The sequence below is a fragment of the Aquila chrysaetos genome, chromosome 9, assembly GCF_900496995.4.
Source record: "Aquila chrysaetos chrysaetos chromosome 9, bAquChr1.4, whole genome shotgun sequence".
Taxonomy (NCBI): Eukaryota; Metazoa; Chordata; class Aves; order Accipitriformes; family Accipitridae; genus Aquila; species Aquila chrysaetos.
Genome location: NC_044012.1, coordinates 23,362,155 through 23,385,453, shown reverse-complemented (window position 1 = coordinate 23,385,453; position 23,299 = coordinate 23,362,155). Strand labels below are relative to the sequence as shown.

The following is a 23,299-nucleotide window of genomic DNA, read 5'->3' as shown; positions in this document are numbered from 1 at the left end:
GGGATGATAAGGCCCTTTTTCATCTGGGGATGACATGAAACTAATTCTGGCAGGTGGTGAGAAAAGGCAGACTGGAGCATGAGGCCACTGCCACCACCTCACCCTCTTCCCCAGCTGCAATGTGAAGAGTCAGCTACATGGGGGCAATAACATCAGCACAACTCATGGGGTAAACCCTTCTTTCCCCAGGGTCAGAAGTACCAGCAGATGGAGAAGTAGTTTCCTGGCGCATCCCAAGCATGAAGCAAAAGGACGGTGCTTTCGGTATGGCAGCCCCAGCTTCCTTTTGTCACCCAGGAGTGTAGGGAGAGATGGCTGTGGGGGTCTGTATCTGTATTGTAATGTGTGGAACAGACCCATCCTTCCAGCTGTGTCTCCTCAGAGACCTGTCTTGTGCCCTGCCTGCTTTTGGGCACTCAGCTCTCTTGGAAAGCAGATGTTTCTTTCCTCTGCTTGTATCCCATCATGACTGATTCCACATGAGACACCTCTGGAAAAGGTGCATCTTTAATATATCTCTCTTCCATCCTCTTCCCTGCTGAAACTGGTCAGAGAGGCCAGTCCACAAAATAACACTTGTTTACAAGGGAGAAGGTCTTGGCTGATGTAATTTGGCAAAGCCTTAAAGAGATCGGGCCGGCTGGCATCAACCCAGGCCAACAGGTATTGGTACTTTGCGGTCACTGGAGGCACACAGTGATATGCTGGAGGTGGTTGGGTGAATAATACACCCTTTTGGAATAGACTTGGGATGTCCACTGCTACAGGTGTATATGGGAAAATAAATAGTGCATCTTTTGCTTGGCTAGGCTCAAGGGGATTGTCTTGCTTTCCTGCAGGGGAAGCTTCTACCTATAAATAATGAGATACAGATCTGGCTGGCTACTACATTCGTCCCATGGAGACCTGCCAGTTTGTTACCCAGGAAGGTTTCTGTGATTTCCTTCTTGGAGAAGGACTTAGGAGGCACCATTCCCAGCCTTGCTCTGTGAGAGCTGAGACAGTGCTGAGCAAGGAAAGATGCTGTTCAGTCTCCTGATACAATTTAAGTACCAATGATGTGGCTCTAGGGAGGCAACACCCGAAGTGACATGGTATTTTGGTGGACTGGCTCTCTTGAATCAGCTCAGAGCTGGTGAAATCATCTGGTTGTCACAGGTTTTGACTTTTCAGTCCTGGATTGTGGGTAGCAAAATATATGTAGTGGAAGCAAGAGGGTTGCTACGGGCCTTGTCCGTGAGGCTCTGGGATATGAAAGGAGTGTTGCCATACCAAGGTCATGGGAAATGTTTAGCTCCTCAGTGCTTTGTTTTCTTCAGTCTCAAGGACTGCAGAGTGGGTCCAGAGGATGTGACCAGGCTGTGCCACATACTGGCTCAATGTCCCCAGCTGACAGAAATCGAGTAAGTGTTGTGCACTCAGCAACCCTGCCTGTCTGTCTGTCTCCCCAACCCACACACACAGAGTCGGCATTCAGGTTAGCAGCTAGTGTAAATTTGCTCTCCTCTCACAACAGCCTCCTAGAAATCCCTGCAAAACTTCATCCAGATGCTTAGATTAACCCACACCTTCTACTGTCCTCTCTGTTTCAGAGTTTGGCCTCTCTTAAGTCTACCATGTCTGTGTGTAAACACCCCAGAATATGTATGTGTTCTCACAGTCTTCCTCAATCATGACTAGGCACAAGTCTTGTCATCTACTCCTCGAGACCCTGGCTTGCAGTATAGCCAGAGCAAGAGCACCAGGCCCACTAAGCCGTGAACCGAACTCCTGAAGAGCTGGTCATTCCAGGCAGGAGCTGGGCACCAAGAAAATTAGAATACTGGTCAAAACAAAAACTGAGTAATAACAAATAAAAATAACATAATAGCCATATTGCATGCATGAAATACATCAGTAGCATAATTTTGTAAATTTACAGTAATGAAAAAGTAAGACTTTTAAAACTGGAATGTTAGTTGGCTATAGAATGTAGTGAAACACAGAGATCAGCCTGTAAGGACTAAATCTCACCCAACTTTCAGGGCATTTCTGGACATGTCCTTTTTCAGAATTTGCCCGTAACACTCCCGTGCACATGTGGGTGTGCATGTCCATGTAGATTTTATAGAAATACTTACAGATTGTCCCAGTTTCTCTTGGAATTTGTTTCCTTCCATGTTTTACAGTCTGTCTGGAAATTCATTGAGTGACCAGAGCATTGAGAGATTACTGAGCTTCCTGCCATACCTCTGTCATTTGACACTACTGAGGTAATGTTTGGGGTCCCTGCTTTGATTGCTGCCATGAAACATTGGTTTGGAAAGTGTTAATACCACAACATATCTTAGGAGCATTAATCAGTAATTGTAGATCAACAAGCTAGGCAAAGAAAATGCAGAAACTCTTTCACACCCTTTCCTGTCTTGTTTCTGGAACCAAAGCAGCACTGAACCTTTCTTCTTTAATGATAACTAGAGAAAAAAAATGACAGGAGGAGTAATACCCACCCTAGGCACAGCATTCCAGATAATCCTCACTTAGCAGGTTTCGTGGAATGTGACTTCTAGCATCCATAACATATGTAGAACTTGTTGGTTGACACATAGTGACAGCACACCACCTGTGTGTGTGATCAGCATCTCACAGCTCTGCCCCTGCAGGGATCTTGGCCATCTTTTACAAGATGTTGTAGCATGGAGGAGCTGCAGTGTCTTGAGACACTGAATTTGCTCACTCAGGAGGTTGCTTCCAATATGGGGTATCTCTAGTCGAATAGCCCTGAAGAGGAGTTGTTCAGTGTAAACCCTTGGTCTGTACTCCCTCTTCAGTCAAAGGAAACTAAAGGAGACTCTCCTTTAGTTAAAGGAATACTGGGTGCCAGTGCTCAAAACTTTAGATCCTTGCTCACTGATCTCGAGTTAAATGGGGTGGATCCAGCCTTTTGCATCTCAAAGTAAACAATGGGAAAATTGGGCCGTGTGTATCGGAACCTTTCTTCTTGGGAGCTAATTTCATTGTTCTTTCTTTCCCCTCTTTTTCAGTATTAGGAATACCACATTTTCCCCACGTTGCATGGTCTTACTCATCAATTCTGTCAACCTCTGTGAGCGGATCAGAATGGTAGAAGTCCGGTAAGACGCTCAGACTGTTTGGAGCCCAGCAGCTCAGCTTTAAGGGGACTACTAAGCTTGTCATCTTTGAGGAGCATTGCTGAAGGACTGTCTTTTGTGTTTGCTTCAGGTCAAGTGAAAATGCTTTTTTGCATTTAGGAGCAAGCATACAAAGCCAAAAGACATCCTGCAGGTACTGGCATAAAACACTTAATCATAATTCACTTGTTTTGATTAGGTTTGAAACATTAGTGTAGGTAGCCAAATCTCCTCTTCTGTGAAGAACTCATGGGCTGGTAGTCAAGGAGCTTGGGCTAGTAGCTGAAGTCTTGGGGCTCGGTTCAGCTGCCTAAGTGCAACTCGGTACCATTTGGATGCATTGAGATGGCAGAGGCGCGCGCCTTTCTTGAGTGGCCACTGGACTAAGGGCCATCTTGAGTGGCACCAAATTCTGCTGCACAAGCTACTGAATTGAGCCCTAGCCACCGCATTTTCCAAATGTGTGCCTCAAATTCTGGGTCATAATCTCCATATGAGCATCAGTGTGATGTGTATGGGATACGTGTCTGTGACCTCTCTGGGAGTGATGGTGCCCCTGTAAAGAAGACTGTAACATGTCACCATTTAGGCACCAAGGAGATGGCAAAAAATGTCAAAAGATCTGTTTCCCACTTATAACCTGGGGTTTGTCATTACTAACCTCAGAGAGGTGTTACGAGAAGTATCAACCACTGGCCCAGCTAAGGGCATTCATCTCAGTGAATGTTGCATGGAGACTGGTGTAAAAATGCAACTTCTGGTGGGCAGCTGTCACTGCTCAGGCTGAGCCTGGTTGCCGGCCATGCTTTAACTCTCTTGCTGTCTCATATGCAGGCTGACGGACTGTGCCATTGGTCAAGGGCAGATAGATGAGCTCTGCAGAGTCCTGGAACAGCATGGGTGGCTGGCAGAAGTAGAGTAAGTGGGGCTTGGTTTGTTACCATGACCTTGAACAGGAGTCACTGAGGGAGAGCTGGGTTGGCATGGTTCAGCATTGCCTGGGGTTTCCCAGCCTGTCTGCATGTGTATGTGTGCTCGTTCAGACTATTTAGAAACAAAATTGTTTAGTAATCATACAGGTCCTTTATACATACATTTTAAGAGGGCTTGAGCTGGTGGGATGACTTCCTTGGGATTTTCACTCTGTGGCTGTTTTGAGGCATTTGTTGCTTCATCTGAGCTCTGCTCTGAGCTTGTGTTCAGAGCTCTTCATTTGAGCTTGCTCTGGAGCTTATGCATGAGGTAGTTTTGTAGGGTAGCAGTTTGTTTTAGACGGACCTGTAATGGCTGAGCTGGGATTTAAGTCCAGGAGGGTCGACTTTTTTCTTCAAAGCTTCTCAGAGGAGCATTGCTGCTTAAAAGGCTGAGTTTTAGTTGGCCACCTTGTTCTTTTACCTTTCAGTCTCTCCAGGAATCAGCTGGGAGATGAAGGCCTGAGGTGCCTCTTGGACCACTTGCATCAAGTGCCTGTTACCTGTTCCCTCAAGTAAGAAAACATACTGTGAATCTGAGGTGCCCTAGCAGAAAGGTGTTCACGTGATCCTCCCTGAAGCTGGTTTCATGCTTCTTGCCCACTCCCACTTGCTTGGGAGACCACAGCTCAAGACCTCCAGGCCAGGGTGACTCAGGGTCTGACCCAAAACCTGCTGAAGTAAGTAAAAGTCTTTCTATTAGCATCAGCAGGAGGTAACAAGGCCCAGAGCGGGGTAGTGTGACAGAAGTTGACCCAGTCCCCTGAGTTTTCAGTTCATCACTTCTGGGTACGTTGTCTTCTTTGAATAACTCAAGGCCTGTAGGTGCTGTGAGCTTAGCTGTGCCCTAGGCCAGCCTCTTGCTTTCCCTTTCTGGTGGGGAAGCAACTACTCCAGCAGTTGGAGTGCAAGCTGGAAGTTGGCTGTGTCACCCAAGTCATCAGCGCTGTGTCTTGGAGGGGTTTGGTACATTTAGCACAGCTGAATGGGCCCAGCACCCCACAAAGTGCTCTGCCCTTGGTGCCAACTTGAATTTCACCTCTGTGGCTGAGGAGCCTGGGGACAACCCTGACGCTTAACACCTGAAAAACCTTCCTTCTCTTCTGTGCAGTCTCAGCCATAATAGGATTTCTCAGGATGGAGTTCTGCATCTCGTAAATGCCTTTGCCACATCTGGAAATACTACTGAAGTTGAAGTTAGGTGTGTGTTTCTCCTCACTAATTTCTGATTCTTCCCTGCATGTTTTTCTCTTAATTATCATAAAGGTTGTTATCTTCAGGTAATAATGATGAGGGCCATGTTTTCAACTGCCTTTATGTATAAGTGCATGCAAAGCTTTTGTTTATGTCCGTTTCTACTGGCCAAACATAGCTGCCAAGGAGGAAGCTAGCAGAACTGTTATTCCACAGGGCCAAGTCATTTTTGTGTATAAAGACACAGGTTTCAGAGTGAGTCTGTTGAAAGCAATTTCCGATGTTCTTTACTTGGATTTGTGTCTTCATCTCCTTTCCTCTCTGGCAAAAATAGCCCATGGGTTCTGGGCTTGTTGCACTGGCATGAACTGCTTGTCACAAGGCTGGACCGTGCTGCAGATCTGACCTTATCAGAGTTTATGTTCACATAGACCAGTTGGTCTGTCGTGAACCAAATTTAACCAGGGTCACTTCCATTAATTCCTGCAGTTAAATGTGAGTGCTGAATCTTTTGGGCTATTTTAAAGCAGATCAATCTCCTGTTTTAGCTCTCCCCAGAGCTTGGCAGAGACAGAAGGAGGCAGACAAAAACAGGGCAGATCAGGATTGCTTCTCCAACCACCAGTGCTGCCTTATGCCAATTTAGCATTAGCAAAACATTGTTGAAGCATTTCCCTGGGCTGGTTTATTGTAGGGAGAGGTGACCTGGGCCAGGTACCTCTGGCACTGCTGCGCTGTGTTGCTTTGTGCCCTTTGATGTATTATTAGATTCTGACCACTGGGAAAAATTGTCATTTTCCCTCCAAATCTTACACTCACGTGTCTTCTCTGTGCAGTTTGTGCTCCAAAGCAACTTTAATCATCAAGTTGACAAGCAGAGATGATCCGAGAAAGTTTTTGAGGTAATGGTACAGATTTTTTTTTGGTGATTTCTTTGACAAAGGTGGTGTCCCTTTTCTAGGGACAAGGCAGACAAAACTTCTTGCAGCTCCTAGCTCCTGGCATGGTGATATTTTACACTAATAGATAATACATTTCCTTTGGTTCACCTTCTGAGAAGAGCTTTCTCACATCACAGAGAATCCCACATCCCTTTCTCTCACTGCTTCCCCACTGACTGTTCTTCAGCTAGGAACCTGTAGGCATGCCTACAGTCCCTGTCACAGGACAGGGTGCTGCAAAAAAAGCTGCACCATTAGCATACACATATGCTGTATCAGAACATCTCAACAGATGCTTTTGAAGTGTTGTCACAATCTTTTTTGGAAGCCCTGCAAGGCATTTAAGGTTTTGGTGCCATCCTTCTTTCTCTGTGGGGAAAGGGTGTGATGCCTGAGATTTCTGGGTCAGAAAGCCTGAACTGTTTGTAAGGAACTAAGACTGTTGTCTTTCACATCCTTTCAGACTCGCAGAGTGCAACTTTCAGCCAGAGCACTTGGAAAAGTTGTGCTTGCTCCTGGAGAAGTGTACTGGTCTGACAGAGTACATGTGAGTTAATGGCTGCTTGGACCTATCTGGGTGTTGGGACCTATCTGTGTATCTTGCTTGTTTGCAAGCCGTTTATTACAATGACCTTTGGTTCTAGATCCTCAAATAACAACGTGACAGTCCAAGCTGCAGAAAGGCTTCTGCATTCACTGAGGAAAAATCCGGGTCCTCTGAAAATCAGGTACTGTGTCACTGCAGTTTTAGATCTGAGGCTGGTCTGAATCCTCTAAGATCTCCTTTCATCAAAACCAAAAGTGAATTGTGCTTCTTCCAAAGACAGGTAGCATTGGCCTGAGAAATTCCTATGGGTGACTCTAAGTTACTGGTATTTCGGCTTTATCTCCTTGATTTCTACTAAACATCATGTAAAGCTGTGGCCATAAACTGTGCTGCTTCTGCAAACCTCTACCTGCTTTACAAAGAAGGCTGCTAATTCTGGTGAACACATTCCTACTGTGTCCTTGCCAGAGCATCCCACAGTTCACCTGGGTAACAAATTCTTCATTTCTCCAAAATGTGTTGCATTAGAACACAAGGGCCAGGCTCCCTTTCATTGCTGTCAGTGGTAGGCAGGCAGGAGGGATGTTGATGTTTGTGTCCTCCTCTGCAGGGAAGCTGGGCTGCTTCTCTGTTCCCAGTTTGCACCCTGTTTACTATGTAGACCTTACTCTGATGAGCAAAGCAGCCTATCTGTGTATATGAGAGTGCTGAGCACTCAGCTGACAGAGGCAGAGATGGATCCGTGCATGCAAATAAAGCAAAGGTGCCTATATTCTGCTTTGCAGCATAGAGGAGCCATGGGTAGGTAAAGAAAGCGTCACAAACCTTCTGGAGCTGGCTGTCCAGGCCTGTGGAAACATAACTGAGATTACGTAAGTAGCACCTCAAGTTCTGGTAACTTTTAGATATTTTCTTTTAGCCTAATACTTTTAAGGACATGGTATTGGAGCCAGCACTTGCTCTTCTGTTCTTTATTCTCTGTGTCCAGTGCATTTGTAAGCCATTAGCCAACTTGAAGCAAGTTTGACCCAAATGTCTGGTGGGTAGAATTGCTTAGAAGGTTTGTGGTCGCACACATTAGTAGGTGTAGCAGAAAGGAGACCATGTTCCTGGTCTCCCTTGGGAGAAAAGGTGCCCAGATTAGGCTGGCTTTGGAGCTAGTTTAAATATTGCAGACCTCTTCAGAGATGGGTGGTTAGGATTCATGCACCAGCATAGTCCTGTGCCATCCAGTCCTGAGTTTTCTCCTGGAAAACAGCATTTGCTTTCCCTCAGGAGTTCATAGGCTTATGGTGTTCTCTAATCTCTACCTTTTCAGGATATGTAAAGATAAAACCCTCTTCCAATTAGGCGTAAAGTTCCCACACTGCCTGGAGAAGGTGGAATCAGTCGTTAGCAGGTGAGAAAGTGACTATTTGTCCCTATTTTCTGCTTGTTCTGAAACTCATCATGGTATGAAAAACATCTTCAGAGTGTCTGAGGCTCTAGTCTCCATGGTTCAATCTCAGAGTGCCTCTGTGCCAGGTGTCCGGAAGGAACCTTATTCACGTGCATGTGTCTTTTGGACCACCCTCCTCCAGGCCCATACTGGACCTGCATGAGGTAAAAAAAATCTACCTACCTTCCCCACAGGACCAGGAGCACTCAGGAGCACTCAGGAGACACGAGCACTTTGAAGACTCTTAAGACATGCTGGCTTCTGCATGAATGTGTAGAGAGAGAACAGCCTTAGTGTCTTTTTCCCTTTGTGTAGCTGAAGAAGGCAGCAACTGTCTTCTCGTGCCGTTGGGGATGGGCTGTGTTTCTCTATAGTGGACTGTGGTGTAGATGGAACATAGCAGGAGAGGCCAGGGAGGGCACTTGCAAAGCTCTGATCTGTTCCTAAGCCTGGCCCTAAGGGGCACCAGACGCTGCAGTGGGTGTCTGCTGATCATCACTGACAGTTGTGTTGTGTGTTTGTATCCTGCAGATTGCATCTGTACAAGCCAGGAATCAAGCATGCTTGCTTCTACCAAAGGGTTCGTGAAAAATGTGCTCAGCTTCAGGAATTGAGGTGAGTTGACAGGCATTGTAGAGGATTTTTTTGGGAAGGTAGTAGCTTGACTTTGTGTGTGCAGGAGAGCACACATCAGGGCAGGGGAGAGGCCAGTGCAAGGTTGCAGTCCTTGCCCTCTGGGTCCCATACTTAGAGTGTTTTGATGGAAAATAGAAAAGACCCATAGACCTAGTGGCTTCCTGGGATATTCTTTGAAGGCATCTAAATCTCTCCCCTGTGCCCAGATAACCCATCCTCTCTTGTCATGGCTGGGAGCTCCCATGGGACCTCGCCAAGTATCAATGTCGTGACACTTCTTCAATGTCCCAGCACCACTATGCTTTAGTTGTGGGCTTGATACAGACCTTTCGTCATCAGTGGACATAACCCAGATCTGTTGTTCTGTTCTTGCAGATGGTCTCATGTTGAGCTCCACAATGATGAAGCAGAAATGCTAGTCAGGATTTTGCTACCTCTTCCAGAGCTGAAGAAGTTTGGGTATGTCCCCGGCTGTGGTCTTTTCCACATCTTTGTCATTTGCTCAACCCTGTGCCTCGCCCTGATCCTCTCTGAAACACGCTTTGTCTGGAATATGGCCATGAGCTCTGTGATCTCTCCTGAGCCTTGTCTAGGTTGTAAACTCAACAGCTCTCTGTAGTTCATGCTGAAGGTGGTTATAGGGGCACCATGTGCATGTCTTGAGGTTTTTTCCTCTCCCCTTTTTTGAAGTGAAAGCAATTTGAGACTGAGACCTTGGCTCTTGTTTACATTGTAGGTAAGTTTATACTACCCTACTGTGTAAAAGAGGTTTTTCTGGTATGAATAGCATTCAGTCCTTTTCACAGCCCTCTTCAACTGCCTGTAAGTGAGAGACAGGCTTATAAAGGGCATCTCTGCCCAGTGAAATGCTGGGGGTTGGTTGGCCCAGGCAGGGACTGTGCTGTTTGGTACATGTACATCATGTGAACATCTCTGAACTACCTCGTCCTTGTAGTCCTGTGCATGGGAGGTGTGGAAATCTCTCAAATTTACTGGTCCCTGATGTCTATACTGGCTGGGGTTTGGGACAGGGCAGCTTGTCTGTCAATGAAGTAAACTCCTCTCTCTAAGTGTGCTAAGACCTGACCTTATTTGATCCTTGCTGTTTTGCAGGCTGACCTCTAGCAGTATTATGCCAACTGGAATTGATTACCTGATCACAGGCTTGCAGAATTGCCAGGCCATTGAAGAGCTCAAGTGAGTGTGTTGTTACCAGGCTGTCCAGAGTCTGTCAGGTCTTTTCAGAAGCTTTAGTTAAACTGCAGCCTCTCTTCTGCCTCTACTATGGATGGATGTAGTTTTCCTGATGGCTGGAGGACCTCAGATAGGGAAGAAGCAACAATTCCTTTTTATTTGCAATGAACAATGAGTGAGAGAGATAGAGATCAGTAGTCTGTGGCAGGGAATATCCAGTGGAGAAATCAAGTGTTTTGGTAGTGGTTTTTGCATGGATCTTTTCCCAGCTGGGAGGCAGTGTTTCCCGTGCAGCAATCCCAGAGCCAGCATTTTACTCAGGGAGGATGATCAGGTGGCCTGCACACAGAGATGGCTTTTCCAGCCACCTACATGTGAGGCATCCTTCTGTTATGAAGTGCCGCTGTTGTGAGAGCTTTGCCATCTTGTGGTCACCGTGGCACCTTGCTCCATGACAGGCTGGGTTCTTGCTCCAGAAGTTTGGGATTCTCTTGGTATTTTATCAGGATCCAAACACGTCCAGTAGAATTGCCTTAGCGAACAAAATTGAAAACTATTCACAGGGACTAGAATACACTCCCACTTCTCTTCCACCCTTTTTCTGCTCTCCTGTGCTCCGAGTGCTCGCATGACTGCCTGTGGGTAGTTAGTTGTTCCTGTGTTATTTCATCTTTTAGCCTGGGCTACATGGAACTCAGCAGTGCTGCCATTCCTAAGCTTGTGCTGGGATTTCATAAAATGCCATCTCTGAAAAGGCTTATGTAAGTATGTGACTGCAGCTTGCCCCTAGCCCGGCTTGTGATACTGAATAACAGCATCTTAATGTCCATTTTCCTGGGGATGTTGTTTCCAGCTTGAACCATAACAATATTAGTAATGATGGCTGCTCCAGACTCACGGAAGCCTTGAGGAATATGCACTACATGGAGGAAATCAAGTAAGTTTCTTCTTTCTTGCAGTCTCTCGTCAGCAGAGGTGACCACTAGTGTCAACATTTGCAGAGACCCAGATGTGCTTATACACGACGTTGTAACAAAAACAGGGAGGTTACAAAATGCCATGTATGAGGTACCTTGGGCTAGAGGAAATTGGAGCTTGATGTTCAGAAGAGGAGAATTTGGTCTAACCCCAGTCTGCTGCAGTCATGTAGAAAATGGATTAACCAGCCCCTGGATGTAAATCTTCCCTGGAATCCCTGGGATCCAGAACAGGGCCAGAGGTCCCCTTCTCTCCTGGGAGAGCCTTAGACCCAGTACTTCCCCACTCTGAAAAGATCTGAATCTAGAGCCAACCCCAGGGTTGCTCTGCTTTTTTTCCTCTGTCTAGCCAGATGATGTGCATTCTCCACTGTAATAGTTTGGAAAATAATGACGACCCGTTGCCTGTCTTGGTATTCCGGCTGAAGTAATTTTGCACCTATTAACAAGATCCAGTGATTTTGATTGTTCTTTGCAAATTTTTTTAATGCCTTATTAACAGCTATTAGTCTTTCATGAGGTAGTTGGGACAAGCAGCTCTTTTGATTCTGCTGCCAAGGTCAGAGGTGTCATCCAGCAGATGGGAGACATTAAGTAAGATCTCATACTTTGCCTGGTGCTTAGCATTTTCCTTTAAAACACAGCCTTTCTTCTCTTCTTTAAAGTTTAAGCCACAACAACATTGGAGATCCAGGCCTGATGAATTTAGCTGCTGTCCTGCTGGAAATGCAGAACCTGAAGAGAATCGAGTGAGTCCCTTTGTTTTGTTTGCAGCGATTTCGCTTATGCCCACAGTTGGTGGGGAAGCCTGCATAAGAAGCCCTTTGCCGCCTTCATTTATACAGTGTTCCATCTTCCAGTTTTCAATGTCACTGAAGACCTGATACAAAGTCTACCAAACCAATGGAAGGTGTTCCCTCTGCTGCCCTCCCATGTACGGCTGGGACTGGCAATTACTCTTTCTGCCAGTGCAGAGACTCTCAGAGAGTGAAGTTTACAGCCATGTCCTTGTGGAGTCACCCCCAGACACAGCAGTGGGCATTTGCCAGCCTTCGCTAGCTGTTTGAATGGGGAGATCTCTGGCTCAGTTGTGTCCTGGAAAGTAAATCTGCAAGCTTGTGGGGAATCATACAAGTCTCATATCCACGCAGCACCTTTCCTCGGGCTATGTAGGGTTCCCAGCATGGTGGCCCCCAGTGTTGCTACACTGCTTTCTTTTACTAGTGGATATAGAGGTGAAATTGAGAATTTGTCAAAACGAGGACACAGTCTCTAGACAAGGCTCTCTCTGAGAGATGTGAATTCAAACTGGCCCTTCTCCAAGGGAACAGAAATTAGAGCATCCAGGCTGTTTGTTAGGCTCAGCTCTGGGGTATGCTGTGTAATTTCTTGAAATAAAAACCTGGAAATTACTTGAACAAGAAAAGGAAATCCCCAGTTCTGTCTGGGAGAGGGAAAACTGTTCCTTCCCCCCAGTACCTGCAGGGGCAGGAGTGACTCAGTACTTGACAAAAAAACACTACAAATCCCCAGGCCATTTTCCAGAGACCTGTGTCTCTGAACACACCACTGCAGCCCTGTGTAGCCCATTGATGCAGTGACCCAAGTCTCCCATCATGCCAGGCAAACAGTGAAATATCTTAAGCTGGTATGTTCTGCTTCTTACTCAGTCACTGAGAGTCTTTCATGCTTATTTTAGCCTTTCAGGGAACAGTCCTAGTCCTGCTGGAGGGGAAAAGCTGATGGAAGCTCTTGCCTATTGCAAGCACATCGAGGAGTTACTGTAAGTGTGTCATTTCCAATGTCTCTTCAGGAAGCTGGGCAAAAATCAAGGCAAAGAAACCACATCTAATCTGGCTCCAATAACGCCAAAACCATTTCTACCACTGATTATTACGAGTGCAGGGTAAAAACTCATAGCTACATGGGATGTGTGGTGCTGGGTTTGGGAGGTTTGGGGATTGCTTGTTCACTGCAATCTCTTGGAGATTCCCAAGAACCATACAGACTGCATCAGTGGGGAAGAGATGAATCTGCTGTTTAATAGCAGTCACAGGCTATTTAATAGTGTCACAGGCATATGGGCTGTGCAGTGCCTGTGTTGCCTAAGAAATCAGCATCAATCTATATGGCTGCAAAGATGGAGGGAAGATGACAGATAGAGTCTTTACTCGGCCAGATTTATTATCAGTTGTTCCATTGCAGACTGGTTTATAGAACAAACGTGTCACTGCCATATTAAAGAAATAAAATAATAAAATAATACCAAATCAGAAGAAGTTATTTCTGTTACAGTTAAAATGTTGGAGCTATTCATATAACCTTCAGATTACAGCATACTGGACTAAGGGCAAGTATTAAAAAGTGCAATTTTGGTGTAATTTCAGCTCAGGACAACCTAGTCAGGAAGGGAGATCAGTGTGCTCCTGAGAAGTGGAAGTCAGTTTTACTTCCCTGTTTAACTCCTACTGCAGGATTACAAAACCTCGTTTTTCTTTCCTCCCATTTCTAGTGTCCTTTGAATCATGGACATTAGTTCCTTTCAGCATAGTCCCAATGCACATGGAATGGAGGTCACAGATACATATGGGTGACACACAGGTGAGGAATGAGGCTCTGTAGTTCACTGTCAGTAACATTTCATTTCTGCTCCTTCCAGACTGTCAAGGAATGTTTTTGGAGACAGGACAGCAGTAAAACTTGCCCTCTGTCTGCCTCACATGACCAACCTCAGGATCCTGCAGTAAGTGTCAGCCTCTGCCCCAGGAAAGCTGGATATCCTGGGAATATGTGGGATGGTTGAAGAAAGCATGGAAAAAGGCGTAGACTGCAGTGGTGCACTGGTCTCCTGTTTAGACATTATTTTAAGTGTCTCAGGATTGAGAAACCCTCCACAATTACTCTGTTGCTTCAAGTCACATCAACTATTCTTGCATAATCTCTTGCAGCGTTAACTTTAGAGATGAACCAGGCACTGTATATACAGTAAAATAACCCTTAAAATTGGTTTTGAGTATGTTAGCTCCTAATGCCTGTGGCTGTCCTCTTGTTCTGGTGTAATGTAAGCATAAATATGAGCACCTTTTGTAGTCCCTCACTGTTTTGTGCAGGCACCTCTGAGTCATTTTTCTCACTGAACTCAGTGGTATTATATTTTTAAACCTTTTATGGGAGTCTTTCCAGGGCTCTAACATGTAGGACTTTCTCATACTGTTTTACAGTAGCAAAGCAAGAAATTGGTGAGCTGGAAGATCTCACTGGGCTCAGTTAGCCTAGTGGTATGTTTTCCAGCCTGTGTCTAAGGTTTCATCAAAAGATATCTTAGATGAGGAATCCCAGTGGTGGGAGACTTCAGTCCTCTGGGTAGGTTCTTGTCTCACTGGAAAGGTGTTGGGAAATCTGCAGACATGAGGTCACATCCACTCTTTGTTCTTAAGGCCGTTCCTCACTCATCTCAAAGTGATCCCATGTGCACAGAGCTGGAGACAGACTCCCGGTGGTACTATGCAGCCTTTGCTTTTGCAACAACTGGCTGACTGTGCTCCTTTGTTGTGAGCATCGGCAAATCTACTGGACTTGCATGTCCTTAGCCCAGGTGTCACTGCCAGCAGCAGGAGCCATGTGACATGCTAGCCACATTGCTGGCCCCCACTGTTGCCTCCCTGTTTTCCAGGCCCCTTCGTTAAGACTAATCTACAAGGATCCCAGGTTATTACCAGCACCGGGTGCTCATTCAGAAGATGTAGTGGTTACCTTCCTAGCAAGTTAAATATGAGCTTTTGTTACAGCTTTATTCTAAAATAATCCTCCAATGCTTATGTTTCTTTTGTTAGCTTGCAGAACAATAACATTGGGCCAGCAGGAGGGATGGAGCTGGCCAGAGCCCTGGTGGTGTGTGGGCTGCTAGAAGAGATAAGGTAGGCCATGGCAGGTGCACTTGGGATGGTGCCAAACATATGGACTGGTATCACTCTGCAGGTGGGAATCATTTCAGCTCACAGGCCTGAGGCTGTCAGGTAGGCTTTTTCCATGCTCAGGGTGACTCTGCAGAGGGCAATCCCTCCACCCGTCCTAGACACTTTTTGTAGGATGAGAGGAGACACTCTCTGAACGTCACTGCAGTGCACTGCCTGTGGGGCAGCTTGGATCATTTTAGATGTTAAACCTTGTCTGCCAGTGCTGTTTGCAAAGCTTCATGTAGCCACGTGCCTTTGAACTACTGTATGCAGTAACCTGGGGAGCAGTAGAATTTCTGAATATGGAACTGAAAGAATGGAAGTGATGTGAATTAACTCTTTCTGCCGCATCCTTGATGCTACTGGTCTTTGTTATGTGTTTATTTATTGTGATACGTTTGTTATGTGTTTTATTATTGTTATTTATTTATTTATTATTTGGACAATGCCCTTAACAACATGCTTTAGCTTTTGGTCAGCCCTGAATTGGTCAGGCAGTTGGACTAGATGATCACTGTAGGTCCCTTCCAACTGAAGTTATTCTATGCTATTCTATTCTATTCTAGTCTAGTCTTAGATAACAAGATGAATTAGGGTATTGGTCATTGAAGTGTGAGAGATGTGAGAGCAGCAGAGGTATTGCCATGGCTTGTGTTTGCTGGTAGATGAGAACAGAGCAGCACACCCTGATAAAGGCTGGAAGGCAGTTACTGCTGCCCCCTGAGTCTTTGAGAGCCATGTCTTCTTCCCACTCTCCCTTACCGACATTTCCTCTCAAGTCACACCAGTCATTAACTCCAGTATAACTTGTTATTTCCAGTTTCGCATGCAACACATGATGTGCTGCAGGTCTGACAGTCTTGGCCATTGATATAACCCCACATTAGTGTCTGCAAGCAATTCACTGCTGAATGGACTTACATTGCAAGTTAGAGCAGGGCTGTCATTTCCATTTTACCAAGCAAGGAGTTGACCCTAAGTTGCCATGTGCCGATCTGGCTTGTCCCTGCTGTCTAGAGTCCTCACTTAGTCTGGGTTCTAGTTATTGACTTGCTAATTCACATAGTTATGTTTTGGTGGTGGCTTTTCTCTGACTGTACCTGCTTTTTCTGCGGCAACTCAAAGCTTCTCTATTACTCTTACAGTTTATCAGAAAATGACCTTGGGGAAGGAAGTATCCATGCCCTGTCCGAGGGGCTGCCATGCTTTGAACACCTCCGGAAGATCGAGTGAGTACCCAGGCACTGAAGGCTGCTGGGGCAGAGCATGGCTGGCTTTGTTTGTAGCATTGCCAGGGTGGGAGTGCAGCAGACGGTGCTGATGCTGGTGCCGTATTCCCCACTGGTTCTGGCACCAGCACATTGTGCCCTCTGTTTTTTCTCTCCCTGCTGCTTCAGCTTGAAACTCTGTGGAGTCACTGATGATGCTTCAAAATCACTTTCTTACGGCTTCCGACAATGTCCTTCCATGGAGGAGATAATGTGAGTGTGGGAATGGATGGGGAGGCCCTTCAACATACAGGTCGCTCTTGGTTTAATGTCCGCTCCTGTTTTCAACTGCAGTATACTTCTGATCCTGCTAAATACTTATTGATACTTGCCACTAAGTAATTCTTAGTGATAAATTTACTAGTAATTTACTAATTAACTCAATTTACTCCTAAAAATTTCCTGGTATAACTAGCAACTTATTGGAAGCTGAATGTGAAGAGCTGAACAGAATATGGAGGAAAATGCTCATCTTCAAACTCTGCCCATTATCCTCGGTCTTTCAGCATCTGCTTTGCGAGGCAGGACAGATTCCGCATCGTGTTCTCCATGGTCCAAGTCTTGCCTCCATTTTTTTAAAGATGGCCACAGTTGGCTCTCAGAGCAGAGCAGGAGCTTCTCTGTGTAATTGTAGAGGCTGAATTGAGAGCTCAAAGCAAAGTGAATTCAGCCTGTAGATGAACAGGGTGTGCCACCAGCTGCAATCTTGCTCTCCGCACTGGAATAAAAGGGGTTGCTCTGATGTGTGGATGTTTAACGTGTTTTCAATAAACAGCATAGATGGGCTAACTACTGACATGTCTTCACCTGCCCAAGATAACCTCAGCGAGCAGCCTGCCGGGAACCTGCTCCAGCTTATGTCTTTTTAAAAGCAATTTGCCCTGTTGCACTAAAGGGACCTTAACTTTAATTGTAGTACATAAGATCCCATGGAGTCAGCAGCAGTCTCATCAATCCTGAGCTACTGTTGCTTTAATGAAGACTAACACTGCCTGAGGTGCTGGCAGGGTACAGACCTCCTACGCTGAGATCACTCCTCTATCAGGATATAGATCTGTGAGACCTAGGCTCTCTGCTGTGGCCAGCTGGGTAACACCTGATTGTCACGCTTCTCTTACATGCCTCAGTTCTGCAAAGTACTTACAGATGGTTTGAGGAAAATGATGCATGGGTCATAAGCCCACCAGACTTTCCTCTCCCTCCCCCAGAAGGTATTTGTGTGGAGATCACAGATCTCTTAGGACTCAGGGCATTAGGTCAAAGCCAGGATTTTATTGCCAGACCCATGAGACGTCTCGCAATAATCCAGTGGAGCAATGGGATGAGTAAAGCAATATTCAGCGCATACGTGTGTCGCTTGCAGCATGGCACTAAGACTAGTTAACCATGTGGGGAGTTACTACTCCTGAATTACTAACAGATAGGCAGATTCTCCTTTAATAGTAGTGTTGGGAGTCTTGTCTTGTCAGCGGAGGCATATGTGAGTTCTGTCATTGGGAAATCTGAGTGACGCAGCGAGCAATATGCTGATACCCATGAAATCCCAGAACAGGCTGTGAACTTGTTTGGTGGACAGCCCTAATTCTTAAGCTGGATCCTGTCCTGCTTTTTCTTAGTTGCTGGCTGGGGTTAAACCACAACAGTCCTACACATGATACAGAAATTCTGGAGTTCCTCAGACTTGGGTAGAGGTATGGCTCTGTGGGGTGGCCCCAGCTGAGTATTATGGTGAAGCACTGATGGTGCCATGCTAGGTTTCTGTTTTCCAGGTGAGAGGGAAATGGCCAGGCTGTTCAGCCAGTGGCAAAGAAAGGTTCTGAAGAATTTTCTCACTTGCTAATGCACCAGAAAATGAAAAACCTAGCCTTTCAAAAGCCCTGTAAGCTATCCCTTGAAAGAGCTCAGAGTCAAAAGGCAGCTTTAAGAGCAGGTCGGAGCGGCACCTTAGCTGCTGCAATAGTTTAACACCATCAGCACAAGGAGGAGTTGTCCTGGGGTAAAGCTGTGTGCTCTGCAGTCACTTCCATCTTTTGCATCTCATTCCCTGGGCCTGCAGGACTCCAGAGGGCACAGGCCACTGTCCCTAGGCTCTGTGATGACACTCCCTGGTGTATGAACCATACATGGACATATGTGGTAAAACTGAGGAAACGCCTCAAAATTAAGCAGGGGAATGTTTACCTGCCATGATAAGAGGGTGATAAGCTCTTGTAAACCAGCTAATCTATGAGGGGGTAGTACCACAGCACTGCTGTTGTTCCCCTTGGGTTTATCGACTGACTCACAGTTGGGATTTGTTGTCTGTCTTAGACTGTCTTGGAATGCCCTTGGAGATGGAGGAGCCCGAGAGTTGGCAAGTGCTCTCCCGCGGATGGAAAAGCTGAAGATGTTAGAGTGAGTACAGCCCTGAGAGCAACTCCAGGAAGAAGACTTGTTTTTCTGTTGTTGAGCCTGCAACCACAGCACTTCCAAAAAGGGGACAGATGTTAGGAACAACAGATAAGCTTTTGCAGTTCAAATTCTTGCTTAGCATTCTTGCCACATGCACCAAGGGCCAGCCTTGTAGACAGCGCACAGAGGCACTTTTTATTTAAGGTGTTTGCAGTGTAGGTATCTAAGCAGAAGCTAGTCTGTGAAGGCCTCCTGTTGGAGTTAGGGAAGACAAACTGGTATTTCTAGGGCATGAGTCCTATCATCTAATGACCTCAGGTGAGCTGCTTCCTGCAAGCTTTTTCTTCTCTTCAGTGCCTGGGATGGTCTAGATGGGTACCGTGCTCAGAGAGCCTTCCTTTGTGAAAACCTGCAGCAAGGCAAGCGATCCATCCCCAGGATGGAGCAGCCCGATTGTGGGTGTTGGGCCATAGGAGCTCACAGGAAGCTCAGATATGCAGCTCCTGTGCCAGATCTGCAGTGCAACCAGCAGCTGGGGTTGATGTCACTAGTTTATGCGCTGGCCTGGTGGCGTCACAGCCCAGTGCTGTTCCATGGGAGAGGCTGTCATCTGCTCGAGAACTGTTCATGGAGTTTTCCTCCCCTTGGCCCTTTGGAATACATGGCGTGTATCTTCCATCTCTTGGCTGTATGAAAATATTAGTCTGTGGGTCATAGGGTCAGGAACTGAGTTTTGTTTGTCTTGGGCAGGGAAACTACATAGTAGACCCTGGCTATTTTACAGGTACAAGCAGGAAGGTTGTGTCTGAAGCAGGAGGAGTTGTTACTAGCATTTTTTGGCACCAAGTTTGCAGTGGGAACTATTAGAGTGCTCCAAGGGCAAGAGATCTGCTTACAAGTCCTGTTGTAAGAGGAGGACATAGGGAGCAATGCATACGTGCCTCTTGCATAAATAGAGCCACAGTCATAAAGAAGAGGCTGATGTAAGTTGTATGGCATTGCAGTGCTTGTGCAAAAGTGTAACTCTTCTGGGACAGGAGAAGGAGCCAGTGATTATTCAGCTGTTTTCCACTCTTGATTTGGTTTTGGATTTTAAAACTCTCTTTTTGTTTCTAAAACAGTCTGGAGAAAAATCGCATTGGCACCCGTGGAGCCACAAAACTAGCAGAGGAGCTTGCCAAGTGCCCAGAAATTCAATTCATAAGGTGAGCAGGTATCACGGAGCTCTCTGGCTGGGTATTGGCTCAGCAAGGGGAAGTCAGGGTGACCAGTCTTGGGACAGACATGACCCATGCTGGCCTGCTGCCCTGGTTTAGCTGGCATGGAATAGGGTATTGCAGGGGACGCGGATGCAAGCCAGGTAAGCCAAGGGTTTTCTAGGCCAGCTCCACCCCCTCAGAAAGTCCTGGGAGAAAGGGACTGAAAAGCTTACTGGCTTTAAATGAGGTAAAAATGAAGACCCAGTTGGTTGCATTTTTTCCTGTAAGTTTTCTTTCTCCCATTACATCTGATTGCACTTCCAAGATACATTCCTGCCCTGTCCCACTCTGTCCTGGGATCCATATCTTGCAGATACTTGAACACCTGATTTTTCCCACTCTTTCTTTGTCATTGCTTCTCCAAACCCTGGGTATCAAACTCCATTAGAAACCTATTGTAGGAGAGACCCACTCATCCTTCACTCATTTGAAAATTGACTCTTCTAAGAGTGCTTCTGATAACTTTCTGATAACACAGGTCCCAGAGCCAGGTGTCTGCTCCTACTTGAGCTGTATCTTTGGCCCAAAATAGGCTCAGCCTTCCCTGATAGCGAGAGCAGCCCGCGAGCAGCCACTGAGGAATGTTTCTGGTCCCGGCTGGAGCTTGGGGCACCTCAGATTGGTGGGCACAGCACAGTGCACAGCACAGTCCCTTGGACTCCTTGGGACACTCTCCTTTGCACGGTAGAAGCCCAGTATGGGCAGCTTTGGGGTAGACTCCACCAAATGAGGTAGATGAAGAAGAATGGCTCATGTAAATGAGGTTGCTTGTGTGTAACTCAGTTCTTCCTCTGCTTTCTGAGATCCTAGTGGCCTGAGGACTTTTCAAAGCCTTAATCTGTCTCCCTAGCTAGATAAGGGGGTCCATTTCAGGGGGCAGGCAGCTGCTGGGTTGCTGTTGTGTCGCTGAGATACAGCCATACCTCACTCCTGTCTCACTGTCAGAGCTGCTTTGATCAAAACCCAAAGCTACCTCTTCCACTGTCTTCAGCATGCCACCTCCTCACTCACCATACTTAGTCCTAAGTATGTTTGCTGTCGTTGTAGGCTGTGGGACAATCCAGTGCCCAGCGACCTTGCTGAGAATTTGACAAGCCAAGACCCAAGGCTGTGTTTCTCTTTCTACTAGCAAAGAAGAGCCCTTGCCTGACTAGGAATTGCTCTCTGTCTCCCACTGCCCTCAAAAATTGCACTGAAGAACCCAGGAATTCAAAGTTCCTACAATTAAAAACTGTAACTATTAGGTCTTCCTTCGTTGCACTGAACCAAGTGTGAACACATAGTGGCATTTCGTTTCTTGTGAGATTTTATAATATAAGACTGTAAATAATCGCTGCTGAGCAGGCAGTGTTCTTGGTGTAAAAACACTGAAACTCTCTTCAAGAGGATGAGATGCATCTGCTCAGGCATTCAGAAAGCCAGCGGAGTATTTAATTGACTTCAATCAAGGTTACAACACCTACAGGGTGTTCCAATAAAAGAATGTACATCCTCCAGGAGAGGATTTAAAATTATTTACAAAATTGTAAACGTTGTCCCTGTTACAAATGCACTCAAACAGGCTGTTTGAAAATTGTGTACAACTGTGTGTGAAATATCTCTATGATTTTTAGGCAAAAAATGGTAGGCAAAAAATGTGTTTTTGTTTGCTTCATAGCAGGCTCCTTTTCCTACAGAATTGCCTCAGTTTTCTAGTAGAAACTTCAGGACTTCTGAAATTTCAAATCATTGCCTGCAAATGATCAATATTTATACTGTGATAACATGGAAAGGCTGATGTCACCATAAATGTCAATGAGAACCTTAAAGTACTGAGGTTGTAAAACAATTTGTAAGAAAACTGTGACTATTCTGTGTGAGAGGATGTGTGCTACTGACTATTTTCATGTGGGGTTTTGTAGACCTTTGTGGGGTTTTTGGAAGACTTGATTGCACTAATCACTTTGAGGTGAAGCGCGGGGTCAGTTAGCCTGAAATGCTGACCACATGATAGATCCTTCAAGCCTCTGCTATCCTGAATCCCAAAGCCTACGTGTCACTGGGCAATGGATGTTGGACCTGTGGGAACTGGAGGGAGAAGATCCCAAACATCAAGTTTGCTGCTCAGCGGAGGAGACGGACTACAGCTGCCCCTTACACATGTGGAACACCAGTTTGCATTGCAGGAGCATGGCCACATCATTCTCATTATTTATTAACTTGTGTTATAATGTTTTCCTTACGTGTTTGTGCTGTAAATATTTAATCCTTGTGGTGCATTTATTTATGGAATTTTGTTTGCAGCAGTGTTTGCCTGGGGAGACAAAACTGATCTGATTTGGGCAGGGCAGGCATTTGGAATGAGATGGAAATGCTGGTCCAGCAAACCTTTGGGCAGAGGATGTGGGCAGCAGGTGCTTGTTACTCCTGGGGGAGCCACTGTCCTTATTTAAAGATCAGCATTGGACTCTGTGAGATACTGGCATTGTTGCGTAGAGGTGGGATGCATTTTGCAGTGACTGTGCTCTGAAAAGGATTTAAAAACAAGAACAAATTAAAAAAGGTAGTGAAATTCCTTGTCAGGCCATAATTCGATGAAGTAATCAAGTACCTGAGATTCAAACACTGGAATTTAGGAAAAGCTTCACCAAATGTGGCTTTTACTTTCATCCTGTATTTTTAGATCTGGTTTGCAGATGCAAATCTTCCCAGCGCCCATCAGAGGAAGAGTGTGGTGACAAAAGGCAGCATCATCACGTACCGAAAGGTGTCTCGATGCCCTCAGCTCTTCACAGCTTTCAAGTTGAGCGTGTTTGTCAGCTGGGCTCTTCTCTGGCCCTGGTCTCCCAGGACTGCTTTTGGAAATATAAGAGATTGGACAGAGTTTGCAGTAACAGTCCATTTTGGTCCAGACTATGAGCTGAAAATTCTTTTTTTCCTGCATTTTAAACATCATTTTAGTAGGACTATGTGTGATAAATGACAGAGGCTGAGTTTTATTCTGTATGAAGAAGGAAAATACTGGGATTGGACTTATTAATGCACTTTGTGATGGCCGTTTTGTCATCTTTGGTAGCAACCAGAGCCAGAGCCTTTTGCTATTACCACAGGCCCATGCATCGGGGGAAAACCAGAAAATATCACTGTCAAACAGATCTTCGTTCAGCTCCATTGTATCGTCTCCTGATGCCACCCACTCCTGCATTTGAATTTGTTCAGGTGTCACAATAATTTATTTTTCTCCTCCTTTACTGGTGTGAAACATGCCTGCTTATTGTTTTTCCCCCTTTTTTGATGGGGAAAAATGTGCTTTAACTGAATAAATGAGAACGCTGCTTTGATGAGTGCTTGACTTTTCAAGTCAGTGTTGTTTTCTGGGTCTTGGGTGCTAACCCTAAATGGCTGCCTTGTGTACGG

General features: G+C 45.8%; 1 protein-coding gene across 13 annotated transcripts in view; it reads left to right on the top strand.

Moving 5' to 3' along the window:
* NLRC5 (NLR family CARD domain containing 5) overlaps positions 1 to 23,223 on the top strand; it is a 59,902-nt gene extending 36,679 nt beyond the window's left edge. For 6 of the 13 annotated variants that reach the window (XM_041125835.1, XM_041125839.1, XM_041125842.1 and 3 more), the window contains 27 exons: positions 190 to 264; positions 1,320 to 1,403; positions 2,133 to 2,252; positions 3,024 to 3,113; positions 3,223 to 3,285; positions 3,966 to 4,049; positions 4,534 to 4,617; positions 5,214 to 5,303; positions 6,133 to 6,198; positions 6,701 to 6,784; positions 6,882 to 6,965; positions 7,570 to 7,656; positions 8,103 to 8,183; positions 8,754 to 8,837; positions 9,234 to 9,317; positions 9,972 to 10,055; positions 10,730 to 10,813; positions 10,906 to 10,989; positions 11,695 to 11,778; positions 12,729 to 12,812; positions 13,689 to 13,772; positions 14,863 to 14,946; positions 16,131 to 16,214; positions 16,383 to 16,466; positions 18,564 to 18,647; positions 19,766 to 19,849; positions 20,951 to 23,223. In XM_041125835.1, the coding sequence (XP_040981769.1) occupies positions 190 to 264; positions 1,320 to 1,403; positions 2,133 to 2,252; positions 3,024 to 3,113; positions 3,223 to 3,285; positions 3,966 to 4,049; positions 4,534 to 4,617; positions 5,214 to 5,303; positions 6,133 to 6,198; positions 6,701 to 6,784; positions 6,882 to 6,965; positions 7,570 to 7,656; positions 8,103 to 8,183; positions 8,754 to 8,837; positions 9,234 to 9,317; positions 9,972 to 10,055; positions 10,730 to 10,813; positions 10,906 to 10,989; positions 11,695 to 11,778; positions 12,729 to 12,812; positions 13,689 to 13,772; positions 14,863 to 14,946; positions 16,131 to 16,214; positions 16,383 to 16,466; positions 18,564 to 18,647; positions 19,766 to 19,849; positions 20,951 to 21,032 (2,266 nt within the window). In that variant the 3' untranslated portion in view covers positions 21,033 to 23,223. The other 7 variants (XM_030026142.1, XM_030026139.1, XR_005933155.1 and 4 more) reach the window with 6 other exon arrangements.
* Positions 23,224 to 23,299: the final 76 nt, after the last annotated feature.